Genomic DNA, 25,848 nt, shown 5'->3' on the forward strand with positions numbered 1-25,848 from the left:
AAAGCTAAATTTTACATACCTCTCTTCCTCCCATAAAATGTGCTTTTTTGTATGTCGACCGTTTTGGATGCAGTGTAAGAAGTGATTCCTAGCATGCCAGCCAATCAAATGACATATCACTAGAAAGTCCTGGATGTCCTCCGAACTGTACAACAGGACTTGATAGAGTAGCTAAAAAAAATTCTAAGAAAACTATGAAAACGCAATGTCCACTACAGAGGACACAAGTCAATGGGCAGGGTCTCAGGAGGATATACTGTCTTTTAGTTTGATTAAAGATAAATATTCCAAAATTGCTCCAGAAGGCACCTTTTCAAACATTTCACTTAAAATATTTCCCGGATAAAAAGTTCTCTTACATCATTTAAAAATACACATTCTATTAAAATATGCTTCATCGTCATAAATTCTTACACAAAAGTCACAAATAGGTTTTTCTTCCGATTTCAATAAATATGCGCGTGTGAGTCTTGAGTGTACATCGTGTATGTACTACCTGATCGTGTCTATTTTCAAAACTGTCATTATTTCTTTCATTTACAAATAGATTGTACATGTAGAAATAACCTCTCTGGCTCAATCTTATTTGAAGCAACATCTTCAGATTCAACACAACAAGCAAGTTTTTATTAAATAAGCAAGTATAGTTCGTTGTACTTACTGTTTCTTTTTTTTAATCTTTATGCTTTTGGGTTTGTTTTTGCCTGTGAGCTCTTTTCCGTTCTTGTACCACTTGACATTGGGCGCTGGGTTTCCTGCCAAAATCTCACATTTGAGTACCGTTTTTTTCCCGTCCTCCACTGTCACGCTCCGAAGGTTTTTTAACTTCGGTTCCGCTGGAAAACAAAAAGACACAAAACACAAATGAAGCCATCGGTGCTCACAAGGGTGAAACTTGCAAAACATTTAGCACATTATTAATAATTACAATGTAATTACAATTAAATTCTAACAGAAATCTATAAAGCTTTGAAGTCTTTCCTTTCTTGCACAAACTATTAAATTAGATACTTTGGGTATCTAAAGCAGACATTGCTGCCCTCAGAGATGAAATGAATCCTTTCTTATTGTACATTTGTTATGATAGATCCCTTCAGTTAGCTATTTAATCACGAACCACAACCATTACACTAACATAAAGCGAAAAAAATAAGAAAGAAAACGTAACGTCTCCATATTTGAGATGATTTATGATGCCATGAAGCTGTCTAGTTAAATGCGATGCACTTTGTGATTCAATTTGTGCGGGAGAAGCTTCAAAACAGCAGAATAAACATTCAGCCTCCAACAGCTGAGGAACAACAAGATATTCCCTTATATAGTCATTCACAGCCTGTAACTGAACAGAGATTTTAAAACAAAGTCAAAAGAGATGCTGTATTTCAATGTAGTCGCTTGATGTAATATATTTGCACACAATTTAAAACGTTCTTTAAAGTTCTGCCATCGCATCGGAGTTATTCCCAATTACATATCCTAATTACAGCACATGTTTGAAAGTACTCCCTGATGTGAATGAGAAAACGACTTAGCAAAACAATTATACTTGCAGCAATTACATTCACAAATAGCACATCATTTGTACTCAAAATGAGCCTGAAGGTGCTCTTGCACATCAAAGCTCTTGAACTTCACCCAAGCCGTCACTTATTCTGGAACATTTATTCTATAACTGCTTGTTTATGATCTATCAAGAAAGTTGGGTTTGATATATTATGAGAAATTCTGAAGTGATTCACTGCTCAGCGTGATTTATTCACCATTACAATGTATGCAGTGAAGCTTAGCGTTTCTTCATTTGCACCAGTGTTAAGGCCAGGGAATTCCTGTTATCTGCATCTATACTGTCCTTATTCATTTGTTCTTCCACTTATGATTATCATTGGATTTCTGCCCTAAAAGTGTCTCATACAAAACTATAAAAAAAACACAAAATTTGGAAAGGATGGACCCAAATATCCCTCACTTCTCAGTTGTACACAGACTCTGATCTGACCGCAAGCGGTGTTATATTTAAAACTTTTACATTTTTAGTATTTTTTCTGTAAACACACAAGTTATTAACTGTTAATACGTGTTATGATTGCCAGATCTTTAGTTAGTCAATTTATAATAAATTAACAACATGTCAAGATTTAGTTGTCAATTTAATTTGTATATTTATCCTTGTTGTTTAACATCAATTTTTATTTAAATTTGATATCTTTTCAACAATAGCACCCCAAATTACTGTACTTGGACCTGTGATTGTCGCTTGCAGCTATATTTTTATTCAACACAGACTCATTATTGATACGTACCCCAGAAAACATTTCTGGAGTGTGCGAAACACATCCCAGGAGGTGAGTATTTTTGCAGTTTTCACGAATCCACAAGAGGCCGCTGTGTACGATTTTACAGATCTCAAGTTTCTCTTGTGTGCCATTCACACCGGCTGTTCTCGCGTAAATCCACCTGAGGCCACTGTCAACCAACTGACTGACTGACTGGCCAACGGACTGACCAATCCCACTTCCCTAAACCCAAACGACAGTGTTTTCAAAAGCAACCAATAAAAAGAAAAGCTCTCACAGCCAGCAGATTTTTAGCATGTTTTCAGATCTTACCACGTTCTCACGCTGTTATTTACTTGTTTATTTAATTTTTTGCCTTTTGTTTTTGTTTTACCTGTTGTCTGGAACCGTTCTTCGCCTGACTCGAACCCCATCATCGCAGTCAACTCCTCTCAACTTGTCCATAGCATTTGTTTTAAAGACAAAATGCAGTAATAAATAACTCTGGCTACATAATTCACACGCTCTAGAAATAAATACGGGGGTACATTTTCACAATAAACCCGTGTTGATTTTATTAATTACAATTATATCAGTGTTGACTTTTGAAATTTTCTTTTATGTTTTTTTTCTAGTACAGACAACAATGTTCAATTAAAATGATCCCTGTTCACACGGATCAATGAAGGCAATGAAAATGCCAAGCCAGTAGTTGGCAATGTGACTTGTAAAGAAGCAAACATGGGTACACAAATATGGGCCGCAGTCTTCGATTGGGGCCAAAATGAGCCAAAATGTGGTTGGTTTCAGTTAAAAGCCAACATTTTTAAATCTGGCTACTTTTGTTTTAATGATCTATATTCTTTCGTGTCATTGCTCAATTTGAATGCCTTTTTGATTCTGTCAACCTATTTGTCATCACACACTGCAGTGTGCGTTTTTTTTTTTTTTTACCTCTGATCATGTATCGTCAGCTTATTAATTTAAGCTTAACAGCCAACGTAGAGACAGAGAGAGTCTGCGATGTAAACATGACTAATGTCATGCTTATATCCGGTGTTAAGATGTGTTTTGGTCCATCATATCACAGGTAAAACAAGACACAAGAATCTGGCAAATAAATGTACTTCTCTGATCTTTCAATCTAATACCGTGAAAAAAAGAAAAAGATCAATCGTGCTTTTTGTCAACATTTGACCAGTTAGTACTTACCCAATTGAATACCTATGAACATGTTATGCAGTGAGGTTTATCTCCTTCGTTTCCAACGTGTTACTGTTATCTAGTACAGAATTTAAACTGTTTTATGTTTAACCTGTATATTATATACACCATTGTCTTCATTTAAATGTGTTAGATTGTTAAATAAATATTTAACAATGTTAAAAGTATTTATACTGGGTGATATGTAAAGTTAAGTTTTGTGTCTAGGTAATGATACACAGGGCTACTTTTTGAGCAGTGTTGTTGGTCAATATTCTAGATTGGTGTTGCTTGTCTACTTTGCTGCTGAAAATAAGCAAACATTTTTTAACAAAGAAATCAGAAATGTAAGTTATTTTGTATAGATGTATACATTCTGTGTGTGTAATAACTGGTAGTAGTATTTAATACTTTTTACTTAAGTATTTATTTGAGGCTGTACTTCTTTACATTTGTTTGAAGACAGAAGTGTAGTCAGTACTTCAACGTTTACCAGAATCGTTTTAAACATCAGTATCTGTACTTCTACTCAAGTAAAAGATGTGTGTACTTCTGCCAATTACTAATTAAAATAACAATGTAATAATTAACTGTTTCACTCCGTTTTTAATTCATAGACAATAAGAAGTGAGATATTAATTCAACTTTTCCCTGTAAGTTGTGAAATGTCCCTGGTTAACCGATTCTCAAGATGACTGTTTAAACTGCTAAAAATCAAAACCAGCAGGTGGTGGTAGAGTGCCTGAAGAAATTACTCAAGCCTAAAGACACTTATGGATAAATGAAGATGAACAAAACACCTTTCATGGACAGGTGCCACTTTATACTATCATTTTTTTGTGATAATCATTAATGGATGCAATAAATACCCTTAGAAGAGCCAATGAATATGTTAAAGTGTTCAGAAAATGCTTCAGTGTTGTCCCGACTGCACAAAGGCCCACTTTGGCATATTTCAAGCAAAGACAAATGTCCTCTGTGTTTCTGTGACAAGATATGCAAATGGAAACCAATTCACATCTTCTATGCAGCGCACACTGTTTTTATCTCTTCAACTGGAAGATCTAACAAAAGCACCTTGATTAATAAACCTGAAGGTGTCCAAAACAACAACAAAAAAATCAAGCAAACCTAACCATGACCACCAAAAAAGGCAATACTTTTGTTTAAGTAATAATTCACTCCATTTACTACTGGCTAATTATGTGCCCGTTATTAAGATATTAGTACGTATGATGTAATTGTACACTCCTAATTCTATCCAACTACTACCTAAATATCAATACTATAAGTGAGCATAGATCATTTTCTTAGATTAATCTCACTGTAATCTTGGAATTAATCTAGGGTAAAATGGGTCATTTGATTTCTGCCAAAGGCATTCAGAATATGTGTGCTGCCCAAATAATGACTAAAAGTAAGTCTTTAAGAACGGGTTTCTCAAGCCAGGTGGCGCATTAGACCAGGGGCTCATCTCCTGTTTCCAAAATGCATCACAAACTGCTTAAGAAACTGTTCTACTGTGATGTTTAATAAGATGTACTTGTGTTTACTAACAGTATATTCAGTTAAACATGGATTTTGAACTGTAGGCCCACATAAACTCCAAACAGCAATTTTTGGTCACCTTAATCTGACTAAAGTCTTAACTGAATTAAACAGAAATGGAATTAAGACATGGATATGCATATAGTAGTGGCATTATTGAAGTAAACACTGCAATCAAACTATTACCTCATGTAGGACTTTTCACCATATTTTCCGACAAGATCCACACATGTGGCTGTCAGTTAAGGACCGCACACACACGCACACACACACACACACACACACACACACACACACACACACACACACACACACACACACACACACACACACACACACACACACACACACACACACACACACACAGATTGGGAAATTCCATAAAACTCTCACCAGTCCTTACTCCTTATTTACGTATAAAACCCCAGTTTGTCACGGGGGCATGAATAAAATGTTCATGAGTGAATGTGAAACTGCCGAACTGCAGTTAAAGTCATCCAAAATTACAGGAAACTCTTACATGAAAGCACTTTACGTAAACGCCTTAATTATATTATTTTTGATTAAGGCAAATAACTAGATTACAGATGTCCATGTAAGCGTAGTCAGTATGTCTTCAAAGTAAGTGAAAGATTAGGAAGGGCATCCTGCTGATTTGATCCAGAAGGGCACTTTTGTGTCAGACGGCTCACCAGTTTGACTTTCATTCACCTTCATATATTTTAAAAAAGCACCCGGTCCATTTTATTTGCATATGTTTTACTCGAACGCATTAACTCCGACAGGTGCCTGATGGATAGATGTGTAGCTAACATAAACAGACTCACTCTAGTGGGCTGCTTCCATGTTAGCACGTCATGTTTGATGTGGTAATTTCACAGTAGAAATACACACAGGTTCAAAGACTCGTTCTCGCCACCTACAAAGCAATTCGGCCAGGTATACATCCTCGCTAAAACATCATAGTGAAAGTCATCATAGCTTGCATAGAACAGACCCAGCTCCTAACCCAACTTTGAGAATAGATTAACGGCGATATTTTTTTAAATCGCCCCATATCGCAGCACATTAACGCAGATGACGGCCAATCTCTAATTAATACACAGCTAATTAGTCGCTTATTGATCTAAAACTCTTAGTTAATGATTAGTTAATTGTCCACAAACCCTAACTCTGGAATCTCGACAATCAAAATCATTTCAAACAAACCATATTGTCTGTTCAATAAGCACAAAAATCTCGCTCATCTGCTGAATGTGTTTGCATTATCATACAAACATTTTCTGTTAACAAGGTGCTTTTAATAACAAGAATCCTTTGCATAGCACAATGATGACAGTTAGACGTGCTTCATTTTTCATGATTCTCTACTGGGACGCTTATTGGGTTTCAGCAGAATATCCACCAACACATCACTTTGAGCACACTGTACAAACATGGTAACATCATTGACAAATAACAGCGAATAACTTTATTTCTGAATGATTTGAGCATTTCCTCGTGGTCCAGGCTGCATGCTGCCCGTCCAGCTGTTTCTTCATGTCACGGACGTGTTTCCTTAGGGGAAACTCCTACACTGTTTTTTAGCCCGCAAAATTGAGTCGGATCAGGGTCCACATTCCAGTACACGGAGTGAAGAATTCCATGATCTAATATGAGATTCAGATCAGCCAGTCACTGCATTTCCTTCTAAAACATCTAGAAATAAAAACTTTTTTTCTCCTCAGGCCAAATATACCCTAAATAGTTAACACATTAGTCGACACCTGTTTTCTTATGCTCATAAACATACAGGACAAATTGTTTTTGTGATTAATGAAGCCACTTAGTTCAAAATACATTTATATCTGTATTTTTATTTCTTATTTGTACCATAAAAAGTCGACAATCCACATGTGGCACATAAACAGGCCAGATGTATATGCAGTGCTCAACATAGGGTACACTTCTCACAAATATATATTTTATATTAACAATTGTTATAGGATGCTATGTAACATTACATTTGTGCAGGTACAGTTGAATTCAGAATTATTAGCCCCCAAATCAAGAGAAACAAAATAATTGTTTACAGTGTGTCTAATAATATTTTTTTCTTCAGGAGAAAAGTTTTATTTGTTTTATTTCAGCTAGAACAGAAGCAGTTTTTAATTTTTTAAACACCATTTTATGGTCAAAATTATTCAAACCCTACTTTTTCCGATAGTCAACAGAACAAACCATCGTTATACAATAACTTGCCTAATTACCTTAAACTGTCTACCTAATTAACCCAGTTAAGCCTTTAAATGACACTTTAAGCTGTATAGAAGAGTCTTGAAAAATACTTAGTCAAATATTATCGTCATGGCAAAGATATAAAAAAATCAATTAGAAGAAATGACTTATTAATACTATTATGTTTAGAAAAGTACTGAAGAAATCTTCTCTCAGTTAAACAAAATTTGAGGGAAAAAAAAAGGGGGCTAATATTTCAGGGGGGCTAATAATTCTGACTGTATATACACAATATGTGCTCCATATAAATGTATTAAACATTCTGTTAGTACATACAGTAGTAGTTGATAGCACTTAAAGGGATAGTTCACGCCAAAATTTAACTTTTGCCATCATTTACTCACCTTTGACTTGTTCCAAACCAGTTTGAGTTTTTTTTTTTTCTTTTTTTCTGGTGAACATAAAAGAAGATATTTTGGAAAATGTTGGAAAAATTGTATTAATTTATTTCCATAGGACAAACGAAAACTATGGAAGTCAATGATTACTGTATCAAACATTCTTCAAAATATCTTTGTTTGTACTCAGCATAACAAAATATCTACAGTTAAATGATTTTGCTTTTTGGGTAAACTATCTATTTAAGATGAAGTGGGTCTGTCAATTTTTGGTTTCTTTGTATATTACGTGGCCTTAACTACCAAATAACCTGCATCGAAATATAAGTACAATGTATTTTTAGTGTTCATACTGCATTGAACAAACATGTTCAAACGTTGAGCAAAATAAAATCTAGGTGAGGTACAGGAAAGGTTAGGGACAGGTGTGATGGTATAGATAGCTTTATGGGTTGATTAATCTCTAAGGGATAGGTAATCATAAATGTAATTACAGAAATTCATTACACATGTAATTACAAGCCTATCATTGTTTAAATAGAAAAACATATATGTACACATTTAAATGTAAGTAGTAGTTAAGGCCACTTAAAATAGGCGTTTTTTTAGGTGCTTTCTATCAAACTAAAGTATATCTGTTTAATCATTTCAGTCTGGACTATTTTTTGAAGTTAGCATTTGATCAATTTCTTTACAGTTATTAAAAGCTGCTTCAATATTTCATATCTAATGAGAACATATTTTTCATTGTGATGCAAGAGTCCATATATTTCACAATAATTCCTCACGTTTTTTACCCACTGCCATCATGCTCTAACTCAGCAAACTGTTTCATCTACAGTAAAGCTGGCATGAGCTTGTTTCAACATGAGTGCGTAACGGAATCCAATCTTCTGCTTAATATGATACTATGCATAAGACAAATTCCCTGCATCTATTCAGTCGAAAAATTATGCCATGAGTCACACCTGTCTTAGATTCACATTAAGGAGCAGGTTATGAATGAAACAACCCAGGCTCCTTGGAAATATGTGCCCAGGACTACATTTTTGAGAACTGACAAATATGTACCCTGGACTGAGTTGTCTTGCTGTTTTTGCTTCCGCAAATCCACTAGAGGGTGCAGAGTACATTTTTGTCAATCTCAAAAACTTTACTGATAAATGTTTTGCCATATGTACCATTTCAACCAAAGGCCACGGAGTACGTTTCTACGTATCTTAGCTGTTTTCTTTCTATGTCACTGTACATAATACATCAGTTGATATCCTTCTCTATACCCAACCGATAGTGTTCAAAAGCAAACTACAGGAGAAAAGCAATTGCGGCCATATGCTTCTACCACAACTTCACCATGCTCTTTTGGGGGTTTCGCTGCACTGTACCTGGTTTCTGGAAGCATCCTTCACTGGACTCAAACCTCCGTCTGCTCCGCCTCCCAAAGTTTAGCACCGTTTGCGGTGAGCTACCGAGCAAACCAGTCACACCACAAATCAGTCAGTGTACTGCCCCATAGCGTTCGTTTTACACACAAAATGCAGCCATATGTACCTGCAAGCACATTTTTCTCGGTTGGTTTATCTCACATATAATGTTAATACTTAGCATTGCTGTTATAATAATAATAATTATTATTCCTTACATTTATATAGTGCTTTTCTGAACACTCAAAGCGCTTTACACATTTTTGGGGTGAATGTCTTTATCCAACACTATTGTGCAGCATCCACCTGGATGACGCGACAGAAGCCATATTGCGCCAGACCACATACCAGCTGATTGGCGGAGAGGAGGCAGAGTAATGAACCCAATTATGATATGGGGATGGTTAGAAGGTCATGAAGGACAGAGGCCAGTATGACAGGGTTAACCCTCTACTCTTTTTCGAAGGACATCCAGGGATTTGTAATGACCACAGAAAGCCAGGACCTCGGTTTAACGTCTCATCCAAAAGACAGCGCTCACTGAGCAGTATAGAGGCCCCATCAATATACTGGGGCGTTAGGACCCACACAAACTGCAGGTTGAGCGACCCCTGCTGTTTTTACTAACAACACTTCCGACAGCAACCTAGCTTTCCCATAGGGTCTCCCATGCAGGAACTGACCGGGCACAGCTCTGCTTAGCTTCAGTGGGCGACCATGTGTGAGCTGCAGAGAGCTAGCTGCCGGCAATCATAATCAGTAATCAATTACAAGTGTGTGTACTAAACAACATGCAACAAGAGGACATCTCAAAGATGAGATGTCCCATTTTGGTGTCTGCAATGGTGACCATTACCTCATCATTTATTCTGCCTCATTTGGTTTTAATCCTTTATGAGTTTCTTTTTTCTGTTGAACACAAAACATGACTTTTTGAAGAATGCTGGTTCTTGTGATTCCTTAACTTCCATAGTAGGAGAAAAATACTATGGCTGTCAATGGGTGACAGCTGCCAGCATTTTTCTAAATATCTTTGTTTGTGTTCAACTTAAGAAAGAAACTCAAAGCCGTTTTGAACTATAACAAATGGTGAAAAAATTATGACAGAAATTTTCATTTTGGGGTGAGCAATGTGCAAAGAGCAAGTGTTTTCTTTAAAGTTTCAAATAACTTTGATGAAAAGTTGAGAAGAATAATGTTTCATTCTCATTCAGCTTGAGATTTTTTTAGCTGACAAAAATCTTTAAAATGGAATCAGGATTTTGCGAGTCGATACCTTTTGAGATAAAAAATATTTTACAAGCAATTTTTTTAAATACCAAAGCAAACAAATACTATTATTTCAGGTAGTTTCACAGCATAAACAAGAATTGAAGCAAATAATGGCAGTCGCAAAATCAGTCATTTTAGGCTACAAATATATAGTCAAAAAACCTGCCTTATTGCCTGAAGGACAGTAGTGAAGTATCAAGATTTGATTTTGCACTTAATTAATATCATGCATGGCTGTTTCTAGCAGTAAGCCATCAAATTATTTACATTGTATATATGACTGAAAATACTTTTTCCTAAATAAACTATTCTCTCAATGACTGACATTTTAGTGTCTTTTCCACTGTCATTTTCCCATTAAGTGAGTTTATTATGTTAAAAAATGTAAGATAGTAACTCATTTGAACAAAAAAGCTGTATTAAAATCGTATTGTTTTGATTCTTTAAAACCCATTATTCCATTTTAACACCTTTTGCATTGATTCATTTAGCAGACACTTTCATCCAAAGCCACAAACAAAAAGGGAAAGCAAGTGATTCATCATAATGAAGCAGTAAACATGATAAGCAGACTACAAAGCTGTAAAAGTGTCCAAGGTTTTAGTGAAAGTTTCAAATTGTGCAATCCAGAGAGTAAAAACGTGGCTAAAATAGAAATCATACACTGTAAAACAAAAATATGTGCAATAAGATTGCAATAGTTCATGTTAGGTAATGTATTTACTAACATGAACTAATAAAGAACAATACTTGTACATTATTAATTCTAGTTTACTATAATATTTACTAATGCATTATTAAACCCTTTATCTGCCTGCTCGACCAAACGGTTGACCATGTTTTGACTGTTTTAAATAATGACTGTTAAAGTCATTTAGAGAAGGACTGTTTTAAATAATGATTTACACTACACAGCATTGATGGTTTACAAAAAAATATAATCCTGCTGCACTACTGCACTCCATTTTTATTGTAAAAAAAAACAAACAAGAAAACATGTTAAATAAGAATCTGAAATAATTCATGGCGTACTTAAAAAAAAAAAATACAGATGATTTAGTCTTAATTTTATTTTATTTTTTGACAATGTTTTTAAATAAACTGGTCTTACACTTCATATTTTAAGATTTTTCATAGTAAATGTATTAATTCCGGTACTTTTACTACGTATATCAACCTCTACTAAATGATTGATATTTAACACAGTAAAACCCAACAGTCAACTTTATCAAATGGAATGAGTGTAGTTAACTCAAAATTGACTGATAGGTAATTCTACCCGTTTGAAAAGAGTTTTAAACTCAGTGTTGAAGGTAAGGAGTTAATTAAATATCTCATTACTTCAACTTAAATGGAGTAAGTTCACAGTACTCATTTGAATTAGTTTTTGAACTTAAATGGTTTGTTGCAATCGGTTTCCTCAAGTGTTTTGAGTTACCTTTTTAGGTTTTACAATGTAGAAATGATGGGATGTGTTGGAAAAAAAAGCATTGAGTGTGTTAACTACTGTAGCGACATTAGTAGTTAATAAATGCAATCCGACATTTTTTCTTGTTGTTGGTGGGGCAGTTAAAGGGTTAAAAATTCAAGCTTGTTAACATTAGCTAATGCACTTTGAGTGAAAGCAAACTAAAAATGAATGACTATTACCATTTACTAACAAAGATGAATAAATACTGTAATAAATACTGTAACAAATATATTGTTTGTACATGTTAGTAAATACATACATTCACTTATTGTAACCTGAACTTATCCTAACATTATTGTAAAGTGTTACAAAAAATTTATTGAATCACTTAATCAAGGTTCAAATATTTTTAAAGCTGAACTTATTGTTATTCTTTAGTTATACTTAATATTTTTAGTCAGTTTAAGTTTAAGTTGACATAACTATGAAAGTTCATTTGATTCAACTAAAAGTAATACTTTTTACAAAACAAACAAAAATAACAGTCATAATGAATAATAATAAATTAGTATAATAATAATAAGAAGAAGAAGAAGAAGAAATTTTGAATTTAGAGCTCAAGATGCTCTGTGTGTCTTCTCAAATCATGTTGAAGAACATGATTTTCAGGTTTTGCTAATAAATCAAGTGAAAGTGACACAACTAACACTAAAACTTTCTCACTCTTCTGTGATTTTAACAAATCAAATTTTGGCTGAAATTGTTATAAACACTTTTCATGAATGTCAATTCAAAGTTGTATCTCACAGTATTAAACGAACTCCGGTCAGTAAGTAACCCAAGCGGGAAAACCTCTTCATTAAGTCACCAGACCAGTGGGTCGTGTTAATGGTTACAAACATTTCTCGCTTAACAGAGTCACATGCGGACAAACGTCATGGAGAATTGCAACACCTGTAACCTGAAAGCGCACCTCGCTTTCAGCAAAGAGAGCTGAGAAGCCATCAAAACTGGATGTCAATCTATTCACACCACCTGAAAACTCAACACCTCGACACACTAGCGCTCGATTTACCTTGCGGAGAGTTGTCAGGCTTGTTTGATCTCACAGACTCCTTATCCTTTTTCTTATCGCCACTTTTCCCTTCTTTGCCTGCTTTCACCTCAGCCATGATGCAGTTTAGATGTGGGATTTCAGTCAGTGTTGTCAGTTAGTTGAGTAGTGCGCAGTGTGAATGTGGACTCCCTCCAGTCAACTCTACAACAGAAGAAACTCTGCCCCGTGAGTGTGTGTTTTACTCAGCTGTAGGGGCGGGATCAACTCTCAGTGGGTCAGATTTCTGCGTGTCTCAGAAGTTTGCTGTACAGTTCAGTGTTTATTTTTCTTAAATTAATTAATAATGACTGTTGTTGGTGTATTTAAATAAAATAAACTTAATTTATTTGACAATTAACAAAGTGTACAAAATACACCTTGAAGTAAACTATTGAGAATAAAAACATATATTTCCATTGCTGTTTGCGCTGTTAATATCAAAGTACAGAAGACTTGTGTAAACCAAATAAGCAGTTAAAGGGCTAGTTTACCCCAAACTGACAATTCTTTCCTCATTTACCCTTTACTTGTTTCAATCCTTTATGAGTTTTGTTCTTCTGTTAAACACAAAAGAAGATATTTTAAAGAATGCTGAAAACCGGTAACCATTGACTCCCATAGTATACTACTGTATGTGGCTTTTAGCTTTCTTCAAAATATCTTCTTTTGTAATTCATTCATTAATTTTCTTTTCGGCTTAGTCCCTTCATTAACCTGGGGTCGCCACAGCGGAATGAACTGCCAACTTATCCAGCATATGTTTTATGCAGCGGATGCCCTTTTAGCCACAACCCATCTCAGGGAAACATTAACACACACTCATTCACACTTGTACACTACGAACAATTTAGCCAACCCAATTCACCTGTACCGCAGGTCTTTGGACTGTGAGGGAAACCGGAGCACACGGAGGAAACCCACGTAAACGCAGGGAGAACATGCATTCTCTACACAATATGCCAACTGACCCAGCCGAGGCTTGAACCAGCGACCTTCTTGCTGTGAGGCGACAGCACTACCTACTGCGCCACTGCGTCGCCCCATAATTCATTCAGTACACTTTAAAAAAATACACTTTAAACCAAAATTTTTTTAAATTGTTACAGCAATCATTTAACTTTGTTTTAAACTATAAAATTTAATTTAATCTAAATTTAAAATATTTATTGTGGTCAATAAAAAATGCATTTACAGAAAGTAAAAATATTATTTAATATGCTGTAGAGAAACACTAAACATATTTTTACTTAACTACAATCTATTTTACCCCCTAGATAAAAAGTATAATGCCACTTTGGACCAACCTAGAAAATTACTGTAATTTGCACATTTAAATTACCTAAATTTATCATCTAAATTTATAAATTACCCTCAAATTTTACTTTTTACTTTTGAAAATGAAAAATGTATTATAGTATTTATCAACGTGTTTATTCTGCCAAGGGAAATAAATACATTGATTCAAAGGTAAAATGCTGTTTTTATGGACAATTAATCAGTTGATTTATTTTGGTTTAACTTAAAAACAAAATCCAAGTTCTACTTTCGACTAAACTTTGATGAATAACGTTAACCTATGCTATTGCTAGTCATTTTATTTCCAACAATGAGGTAAACTATCTGATGGTGCTTTCAGTATGACTATAAATGTCATGCAAGATGGTAATCAAACTCCCAGAGAAAGATGTAGAAATGCATAAAAGCTGAAATGTGGTCGCATAAACTGCTGAATTAAAGTAAAAATACTTTGAGGAAAACTAATGTTTTTAAGTTTACCTGGGGAGGGGGGGGGGGGGGGGGTTGTTTTGCTTTAAGGCAAATTGATTCAAACAAGTTATAATCAGAAATACTTCAACGATTTTTCACCTAGCCCAATATAAAAATGCACGTTGAATGAAAGACACAGTAGTTTCAAGAGTTCACACTTAGCTAATAATTGATTATAAAGCTTGTTTGGCATGCTGTCCCGGAAGAGAGCCCTGAGCTCATAAGATCCTCGAGCCTGGGGCTCACTCCTGTTTGCAAGGCAGGAGAAGAGTTTGAGCTCAGGTAGATCTCGAGAACTCACGTGCTGCAGTAACTATTGAACAGATAGTGATTGCTCTTAAGAGATAGCTACTTATAGGAGCATGCCTATGGTGCCGATTTGGATTAGTCAATTACCTTAAGTAACCAGGGGGAAACCCACGTGAGCAAGGGGAGAACATGTAAACTCCACACAGAAAATGTCGGCTGGCTTGGTAAGGACTAGAACCAGTGACGTTCTTGCTGTGAGACAACAGTGCTAACCACTGGGCCACCGTGCCACCCATCTAGAAAAGGAGTAGGGGTGGAAGGGGGGATTCTTCAAAACAAAGATGGCTGTTATATGGAACTTAGGGTATTTATAGTGGCTTAGGAATCGTCTGATTGGAAAATCATAAATTAAATAATGCGGGACCGGCTGCAAGCAATCATAAGCACGTGATCCTCTCGAAATTAGTTAATAAATAAACTTCACTTTATTTTTTTCAGTTTGATCAACACAATTTTCACGGCACTTCTTAACTTTTTGATTTAGTGGCTAATTCGTATGAATTCGTGCAATCTCATTCATACTATTTTGTATGCTTTGCGTATCCCCAATGAAGGTTGAGTTTAGGGGTCAGGTTATGTGCTACGCCTCCTTTTTAAAAATCATACATTTTCGTATGACTAAACTTGTATGAATTTGTACGAATTAGCCACTAAACTGACAAAACATGAAATAATTACTGTACATTTCCTCTGAGATCAGGCTGCAATTCATACCTAAATTGGCTTTATAAAAATACCTGGAAGAAATTTATGTTGGAAGTGTGATGAAGAAGAGGACACTTATTTACACATGATCTAGGGACGTTCATTAGTTTACCTATTCTGGTGTGTAATAATTGTTAGGGTTGGGATTTACCTGCAGTACCATGACTATGCCTTCTTGGTCAAAGATCAGTGGTACATAATACAGGGAAAAATCATTTACTCTTCTCAAGATTGGCTGTGTCACCATGCCAGGATGATTTTACATTACCTGAAATGCAAATGGGATGATTGCAATTACCTCATAAGAGTGTATGCTAATAATGCTGGAAGAGTGCATAGAACTTGGGGTATTTTCTGACAACATATAAAATCAGGATAAATGAGTAAAACTGCAAGACAACCTTAATTTTCATGTATTTTTCATTTAATTTTTAATCGTTACTACTATGGGCCCATCATACAAGGTGCAAGACAAGAATGGCGTGACTTGTTGCTACATAGGCGACACTTTAATATGGCCATTACTGCCGCACCGTGTACCGCCGCCGTTCTAAAGGAGTAAGAACGTGTTTTTTAAGTATGACCGCAGTTTGCTACTATGCCGCCAGGGTGCACAAAGGTATGCGAATAGACTGAAGTAGCCTATGCATTAGCTGTAAATACTCTGCTACTTGTAAATAAAAATAAACAATGAAACAAAAAACATATAATTCATTCATTATTATTAAAAAGACAACTAGGCAACATTATTTTAAGGCATTCATTATGACATTGATAGGATCAAACTTATGATTCCTTTTTAATATTAAGATATTTTCATTGAAATCTAAATGCATATTTTACTGCCAATGTTGCCATTAAACACTTCACATTCATTAAATCCTTATTTTCCAAGGAGCAGAACAAATCATCATCGCACAATTTGTATATTTTTCCTGGAAAAATATATTTTTGAAAATAAATTTTGCTTTCTATCATTTGTATCTTAATTCAAATTATTTTTTGTTGGTCAGTTAACTATTAGATAAAAAAAGATTAATGAATAATATTTGAGGTGAAGTGCTTCAAAACAAGTCTCATATATGCTGTAGCACTAAAACGCCACATGAGATTATGTTGGTTTTTCAGACCAGAGCATCGTTAATTTTCACGCTTTGCACCATGTTGTTTAAACAGCAAATTAATTTGAATAAAACACTGTTTCCTTACTCCACGAAAGTAGAGGAGTAAAGAGTAAAAGTAAAGTAAAGAGAAAAGTAAAAAGGCTGAATGGAGGAGGCTTATTCTTTATCCTTGGGCTGCAGATGGTCTGTTTACTGTTTTCTTGCTAGTGAAGTGTTCAGTTTTCCCACTTACATAGTCAGCCATGCAAATAGCAAATGCACCATTGCTTAACATATCCGACTCTTAAATGGAATGGGAGATGAATCTCTTATTGGTTTAATTCGCAAAAGTGGATTCGAACACGCTTTTACTGCTTTTGCGTGTAGATCATTAAAATAGAGCCCTATATATTTTCTGTTGTTTGGATTTCCTTGGTGATATAAGTAGCTGAATATTTAACTGTTAAGGTGATTATGGAATACTGTTATGAATTGTAATGTGATTTGTGTTTTGTGAATTAAAAAATATAAATATATTTTTGTGTGTTTAACAGAAGAAAGAAACCAAAGGTTTAGTAACCTAACCCAACTAGAGAGTGAATAATGAGTACATTTTCATTTTGGGTAAACTATTCCTTTAACTTCTGTATGACTGTGCTGCTTTGAGGACATCCTAATGACTGAAGATGTGATTCAGCTCTAAAGATTGCTGTGTATAAACTGCAGTCATCATATACTCTATTCATGTACTCAGTCTCAAGTACTTGAATACTTAACAGTTATTTATCAATGGGAAAGCATTATAGAGGCATAATGCTTGCGTCATGCTCTTCCTCTCTTTAGCACATTGCTGACATCAGCATGGCAGTCCTGACAAGACCAGACATGCTGGAGTTTTACCACGGTTTGATGAGGATCTGTGGTCTTGTTTGGCATGACATGTGGGACAAATGTCAGTCTACAACAGCCGAGAAGATCATAGAAACACTCTTGTCATTCACGCTGAAACTGATTACACTACAGCGGAGATACTGTACATTCAACAGAAACTGATTTGACTGATTGGACTCCACTATAAATATCAAAAAATGTTTCCATGAAACTCTAAATTTAGCTGTTTGTGTTGCACGTCATACATGACAGTTTAAACTTCTTGAGAAAACTCTTCGATTTTGAGCTTATGTTAAAAGTAATCTATAGGACCACAAAACTAGTCATAAGTCTTTTTGATTTATTGGTTTTTATTCATCAACTAGAAATTGATTAAATAAGCTTTCCATTTATACGTTAATTTTGAGTGGAGTGAGCTGGATTTATACTTTCGCCTGGCGCCTTGCTAACTGTGCGTTTACCTCACGAAACAGACGAGGCATTTATACTATCTACGTTTGCGTTGTGATATTCTTTAAAATGACAGGGGGCGGTTAAAAGAAATTGACCGTAAAATCAGACGGATAAACAGAGAAGTAGAAAGTTTCCGGAACTATGTCATATCATTAATATCATTCAAGATTTTTTTATTGTTTTTATAAATTATTTTAATGATTTTAAAGATTTTTACAACTATTCAAGATTTTTTTGATGCATTACTTTCTTTTGTTCATATCTCGTTTTACCTATTACCTATTAATATTTTATTACTAAAATAATAATTACAGCAAAACATGGGTTGCTCTACAAATATATTTTTCTTATGGCAAGAAAAGCAAAAAAGTACACTTACTAAAAACTACAGATGTGTTTTTAGATTTAGCCCGCTCCACAATTAACACATTACTGTCTTTCTAGTTTCTGTCCTCTTCTTATGTTAAAAAGGCATTTCTGACCATTATCACCAATAAAGTCTAGAAAAACAGGCCATCAGTATATTGTAAACTGATAGGTTCAAATATTCCTTTCCAATTATTAAAGAAATTATTTGTTACTTAATTATAGTTTTTTAACTACTAAATTGTTTTAGATTCAAAATTGTAACATACATCATTGTAAAACCTATGACTGGTGGGAAAACATATTTCTGTAATTGTGTACCTGGGTCTCCACTTTTGCCATGACTTCTTTTTGCTTTAACAAACTAATCCCTCAGGTTATTTAAAACTTTTTAATAAAATCTTTTCTCCTTTCCCACGGCTGTTGCTATTTCTAGCCAATAATTATTGATCATCTGGTTATCTCTATGATCACGGATCATAAAGATGTCTGAACAGGTGTACCCGTTTCAGACAAAATCTGTTCAAAGTGTTTCATATTCAACTCAAATCAAACACGACAGCGTGCGAACTGTTTGCTTGAGTCAAAAAAAAGTAATCATGCGCTCCACCACCAGAAATCATGTCACACACACCCAAAGCGAAGCTCCTCAAACATAGCGATGACGTCACATTCGCCACGCACACTCGTGCGAACTAGTGGACGGGTCGAGTATAAACCAGGCTTTAAACAAGACATTACATTACTGTACATTAGACAAGCCCCTAACACTACTCTTTTTAAATCTCTTCTTAAAAGAGACTGCACATCAATGGATTTGATCTTCAGTGTTTAGACTTTCAGCAGTGAAAATTAATCCACACTGAACTGAACTAAACTGAACTTTAACTTTGAAAACTGCACTGACACAGATTCAATGTACTAGAACTTCTGTTAAGCTGCTTTGACACAATCTACATTGTAAAAGTACTATAGAAATAAAGATGAAAAAAAAGCTTGTTCACCTTTAGCAAAACGTGAGATGTTGACATTTTATTTATATTTAATTGTATTGTATATGAGGCGACGCAGTGGCACAGTAGGAAGTGCTGTCACCTCACAGCAAGAAAGTCGCTGGTTGAAGCCTTGCCTAGGTCAGATGGCGTTTCCTTGAGGAGCTTACATGTTCTCCCTGTGTTTCCGTGGGTTTCCTCCGGGTGCTCCGGTTTCCCTCACAGTCAAAGACATGTAGTACAGGTAAATTGGGTAGGCTAAATTGTCCGTAGTGTATGACTGTGAATGAGTGTGTATGGATGTTTCCCAGAGATGGGTTGCAGCTGAAAGAGCATCCGCTGCGTAAAAAAGTGTTAGAGAAGTTGGCGGTTCATTCCGTTGTGGTTAATGAATGTATTTTTTATGGTATGCTTTGTTTGACCTTTTATTGTTAGCACTTTGGTTAACTTTGCTGTTTTAAAGAGCATTATACATAAAATTGAATTGATATTTGGCAGAGATACAATAATTTGAAAATCTAGATTCTAAGTGTTATAAAAAATCTAAATATGGGGAAAATTGCCTATAAAGTTGGGAAATCAAAAAGCACTTGCAATGCATTAACCAAAAATTAAGTTAGGATATATTTACGGTAGGAAATTGGCTAAATATCCTAACAATTTTTACTTAATAATCTAATGTTTTTTTTTAGGTATAAAATAAAACAATGATTTTTACAATGAATTTGTATCTATGTCAATGGCCAAAAATATAATCGAGCAACATAAGACTGGATGTTTACTCCAGGATAACAAATTAGCAATTAAATATAAAGAAAGGACTGTTTACATCAGTGTTTAGTCAAAGAAATTTTAAGTTTATGCTTTTACATTTTGCTAAGCAGAAACACCTTATGTAAATTAATGTTACAATCAAATAAAACATTTAGATAAACAATGCTATACACATTTGTTATAATAAAAAAATTAAAATATATGTGCAGAGTTGCTAATCATAACTAATCATATAACAATTCAGAATTCAAATTACACTAAAAAGTGGTTATTGTAGGAGAATTGTCAGGCAGGCAATGGTCAAACTAACAGTAACATGAGGGTAATCCAAAAGCATAGTCAGCAAATCAGGCGAATAGTCGGGATAGGCGGCAAGACAACATAAAGCAATAAACAAAGCAAAGATCAAAAACCACAAAATGACAAGGCAAGGAAAAAGCTTAAAATGTTACAGAGAAACAAGACTCAGCCATGTGTGTGTGAATGTGAGTTGTATTTAAGCTCTGGTAATAAGTCTATGATGAGCTTCCAGCTGTTTGTGCTATTAGGGAGAAAACTGAAACTGGCATATGTGTTTTTGTGACATGTCAGGACACTAATCTGTATAGTGACAGGTATGACACAGGCATTACAAAAAGGAGGTGAAATATGAAGACATTGCTGACATCCTCATTTCTCAAAAAGCTTCTAAACCACACAGAATGATTTTATTTAGAGAGTAAAGATGTACACACAGTCTTCTGTGATGGTTGGGTTTAGGAGTAGGTTGGGGTTGGGCCAATACAATATGCGGTTTGGACAGTATAAAATGAATGGAAACCTATGTAATGTACCCAATTTTCACAAAAACAAACGTGTGTGTGTGATGTGCATGATGGGATTTGTAGTTCCCCAGTTATACTTATCATTGTTAGTAATTATTAGTAACCTTGAACTAAAATAAACTGTTTCAAATTTTAATGCCGTTTGCAAAGGCATTTCATTCTGGATAGGTATGAATAAGAATTTTGGGGAAATGTTAAGAAAAAAACTAAACTTAAAACAAAAAAAATCACCATTACTGCTTGACACCCAAACAACAGCATAAAGTATGAATGATGAAGCATGATTGTGAAAGTGTCTTCAGGTGACAAAGTAGTCAAGATGATCATAGACAGTGATAAATACCACACTACAAAACCTGCAGACCTCCATAAAAATCGAAAAACAAAATAAGTTGCATATTTTAGACAATAATAAATAAACCCAAGACCAGACATAAATTAATGTATCAAATTTTATAATAATAATAATAATACTAATAATAATAACAACAACAAACAACAGCAATAATAATAATAATAATAATTGAAATATTTTAAAGTCTTTTAATTTCCTGTGTTTTTCCTCAAAGTTTGTTTGTTATTAGATTTTTGTTCCACTGCAATAAAGGCAGAAACGGTCTGATGATTTATCATGACTTAACTTATCATTATGTTTATATTTCAAAAGGCTGTGATGCAACTTTAGCATTTATACTTAAATCACGTTTAATCCCATATTTGTTTTATGTATGTCAATTATTTGTGAAATATAAATAGATGGAAATGAAAAACATGTGGGAGAATTGAGCTTTATAAATTGTGTTTAGAAGTTTGATATTTAGTAATATTTGATTTGTCTATTTTATTTCTTATTTCTAGAAATTTACCAAACCCTTGATATGAGGGAACACACATTCACTATTAACTTACAAGGCCGATATTAATGTCTTATCCTTAAGGGCTGTATTCTAAATACCTTAACCCCTTTCTTTAATATTACTGGTATTTTGGCTTTAGTGCATTACTTTTATCTGTATACTATATCATGATTAGTGGTTGACCGATAGATATATGCCGATATATGGGACAATATTTGGTATTTTTCTTAAAAAATTTTAAATCACAAATGTTCTGTTTTTCATGAGGAAAACCTTTTATTTTGACACTATTATAATTCAGGGGGGCTAATAATTCTGATTGCTACTGTACACAAATAAATTTATATTATTAAAAAAATGACTTTGTTTAAATTAAACACAGTATAACAATTGTAACATCATTTTAGTTGTGTAGTCTGAAATCTGATCTGAGGCATGAACGGATGTAATAATGTTTTATTTACAGTAACCTCAGACATGCTACTTTCACAAATCCGTTCCTGAGCCGTTTCCTTCAGCACAAGCACTGGCACGTCTGCAACCGAGCAAACAGGTAACACTTCAAAGTCAGTCCTCGGTACTGCTTCATTCGAACCTTTCAGTTTCACCCAGTGGGTGTTGAATGAAACTCAGCCCTTCAGGTAGACGCCACACAGTCATGCTGAGAGGCGGGTGGAGTCGGGTAGATGGAGGAAATCCTTCCTCCTCCACAAAACCTGATGCGTCACACACACTTACAGTCAAAAGATACGGATAAGTGATCTTGGAGCATGCTGTTGCAGACCTGCGCTCCAATGCATGAAGAGCATGTGTGAACACAGCCAACCTCATTCAGCAGGATCAGTCCCAGCCAATCAAGACAGACTCCGCTTAATGGCTTACTGACAGGACACCAGTGACAGGAAGGAATGTCAAATAGCTATTCGTTAGAAATCTCAGTGCACCACACCACATATTTTCAGAGTTCTTACACCTTTTTCAAAGTCAAATTTAAACACTTCAAGCAATTTCTAGAGTATTTAAAGTGTGGAAAGTATTTAATTTATTTAGATTTATTTTAAATAAAATTTATGCGCGGCGAGGCAGTGGCGTAGTAGGTAGTGCTGTCGCCTCACAGCAAGAAGGTTGCTGGGTCGCTGGTTCGAACCTCGGCTCAGTTGGCGTTTCTGTGTGGAGTTTGCATGTTCTCCTTGCCTTCGAGTTGGTTTCCTCCGGGTGCTCCGGTTTCCCCCACAGTCCAGGGACGTGCAGTACAGGTGAATTGGGTTGGCTAAATTGTCCGTAGTGTATGAGTGTACATGTGTGTGTGTGAATGTGTGTGTGGATGTTTCCCAGGGATGGGTTGCGGCTGGAAGGGCATCCGCTGCGTAAAAACTTGCTGGATAAGTTGGCGGTTCGTTCTGCTGTGGCGACCCTGGATTAATAAAGGGACTAAGCCGACAAGAAAATGAATGAATGAATGAAAATTTATGTGCGTCTCTTAAGTTTCCATATCGTAATATCACTCTGCCTGGTGCTGGTGCAGCCATGGTACAGATGCAGGGTTTCTTGACTATTACGCCAAAATGAAAGTATAGTTTCTTGCAACAGACTAGTCCATTTTTATTTTCCTACATTCTTATTACCTGATGGTGCAACAGACTATGTAGGAGGTAACACGTTATAAGTAACGCACGTTACGCAATATAACTTCTTAAAAGTCATAAGTAATATAATGAGAGTTACTTTTTAATTGGTTTCTAAAAAAATATTTTACAGAAAAAAACTACCTTAGTCAGGTTGAACCAGACACTCAATGAGAGAGCCTGCTTTAAGAAAAAAGGCAGCTGACTCGCACTCATCATCATCCTCACAGCAGATGAGTCAATGTACTGTTCTAGTAACTGAATAACTCAGGATATTGTTTTATTTTGAGTAGGAGGTGCATCTAGTATGGTAAAAAGTAAGGAATTAAGTACTTACTAAAGATGCAAATCGTTTTACGAGAACTCAGTTCAATTTAATGAACTGGGGTATGTTTCCCAAAACCATTGTTTGCCAACTAAGGTCACGAGATTCATCATTACAAACATAGTTCCTTGATTTGCTATTTCCCAAATGCATCATTCCAATGAACCTTCGCAAACTGCATCGCAAACTTGTGCACTTGCAACTACACCTCTGGAGCTGTAGTTAAAAACATAGCTCCTGGCTGTGTTCTATTCCCATTTATCCCCCCTATGACCTATTTATTTAAAACATTCTAACATTTAAACTTGGAACGATTAAAAAAAAATAAAAAAAAAGCATTAAAGTTAAATCTCTTAGGTGTAATTCGCTTTCAAACTATTTTTACAGTTCAGTTTTAGTGAACATCATGTTTAAAATTTTGCTCCCTTCACAGAGCACTTAAAAAACATTGATGTCATTTTGAACACAGCCTCATGACGAAAGGTAAAGTTGACCTATTATTTAAAAGCGGAATTTATGTTCGTCTCTAAAAGCAAATTTATAATAAATTTAAAGCTTTGATTTATAGTAGGTTATTTATTAAGTTTCTGTACTGTATATGACATGTTGGTTAGCACATTTCTGCAGTGTCAAAAGTAAAAGTAGACTTTTCAAAATATAAAAAATAAATAAACATACCTACTTAATAATAACTTGATATTATTGGTTATCATATCCTATCATATAGGATAGTATTCTATGGAACATTTTGATGCCATGTTTGCCCCAAGCCACATATGGAATTTACTATCATTTTCTTTCTTAAGTCTGTCATCTTTCATCTTAAATTGATATTTATTTTACTTTCATGCATTGTTCACTGCTGAAGAGGTGTGTATTTAGTCTTCTCCGACTTTTAATCACAACAATTTAAAAAAAGACAGGCTGATCACGCTACAGGCACATGCACAGACTCAAGAAACAAGTTACTCTGAAATTTTCAAGAATCCACCTTTCACAAACGTTATGCAAAAACTAAGCACTGTTCAAACCCTGAAATCACCAGATAAAACTTCAAGCATTTCCAAGTAATTCCAGCACCTACAAACCCTGCATAAATGAGTTAATCCATTGAGCTCCATGAGGTCAAGAAAATGTATAAATATATTGAAGGATTTACAGTATAATAACAAAAGAGAAGCATATAACTGTTTACCATGTACTCAAGAAACATATACTTAAAATAAGAACAGTTTAGTAAAACAACCATGTTAGGTATCACTTTATACTACAAATTATTTATAAGGCATTAACATTTAGTGAATTCATAATTTGTTTAGCATTAACTCTACATTAATAAACGTCAGTAAGCAGTTTATGACTGCAGTTAATAATTGTACTTTCATACTTTGTGACTGGTTGAATTTTCATTACTAAATTAAGTATCGCATTATTTACAAACCATTTGTGCTTAAGAGTAGTCAATGGTTTTTATGATCATTCAGAATAAGTTTATGATTAATAAACTATTGAAATCAACATTTACATATCTTATTGTTCAGGTGTATAGAAGTGGTCACTATGTACGCTAATACATGCTTTATTAACACAATGTCATGCAGTTTTGTGACCTAATCTAAAGTGAGGACTTTATAAATTCCTAAATGACAATTAAAGGCTCAGTATTAAACGAACAATACATCTTTGCAATCTTATCTAAAAATAAAGCTATACTGTAAAATTACTATTAAAAAATGACAAAACAACACCAATATAATAATTCAACAATATATTATGATACAACATTTCAATGTTATTTAGCGATGTCTAAATTGTACAATAATTTTATTAAGGTTGCAAAAATGTATTATTCATTTGATACAGTTTCATAAGTGTATCTTCAAAATATTAGAAGTAATAAAGTTTTTTTTTTCCTTTTTTTCTGTTCAAAATATAACTGAGCCTTTAACAATCATTTATAAGTGTTTTATAAAGCATGAATAGTCTTTAGATCACAAAACTGGATGCAGTTGATT

General features: G+C 34.6%; 1 protein-coding gene across 21 annotated transcripts in view; it reads right to left on the reverse strand.

Moving 5' to 3' along the window:
* Nucleotides 1–25,848, reverse strand: part of nrg1 (neuregulin 1) — a 191,798-nt gene that overhangs the window by 90,730 nt on the left and 75,220 nt on the right. For 11 of the 21 annotated variants that reach the window (XR_012386002.1, XM_073914239.1, XM_073914234.1 and 8 more), the window contains exons 1-2: nucleotides 12,822–13,011; nucleotides 662–836 (exon numbers count right to left, since the gene is read on the reverse strand). Coding sequence is in view for 12 of the 21 variants with exons in the window: in XM_073914234.1 (XP_073770335.1) it covers nucleotides 662–836; nucleotides 12,822–12,918 (272 nt within the window). In the remaining 9 variants the exon portion in view is untranslated. Of the gene's footprint in view, nucleotides 1–661; nucleotides 837–12,821; nucleotides 13,012–25,848 lie in introns of those variants that run through there. The other 10 variants (XM_073914240.1, XM_068223831.2, XM_009300426.5 and 7 more) reach the window with 2 other exon arrangements.

Source organism: Danio rerio, chromosome 10, assembly GCF_049306965.1.
Source record: "Danio rerio strain Tuebingen ecotype United States chromosome 10, GRCz12tu, whole genome shotgun sequence".
In the NCBI taxonomy this organism is placed as follows: Eukaryota; Metazoa; Chordata; class Actinopteri; order Cypriniformes; family Danionidae; genus Danio; species Danio rerio.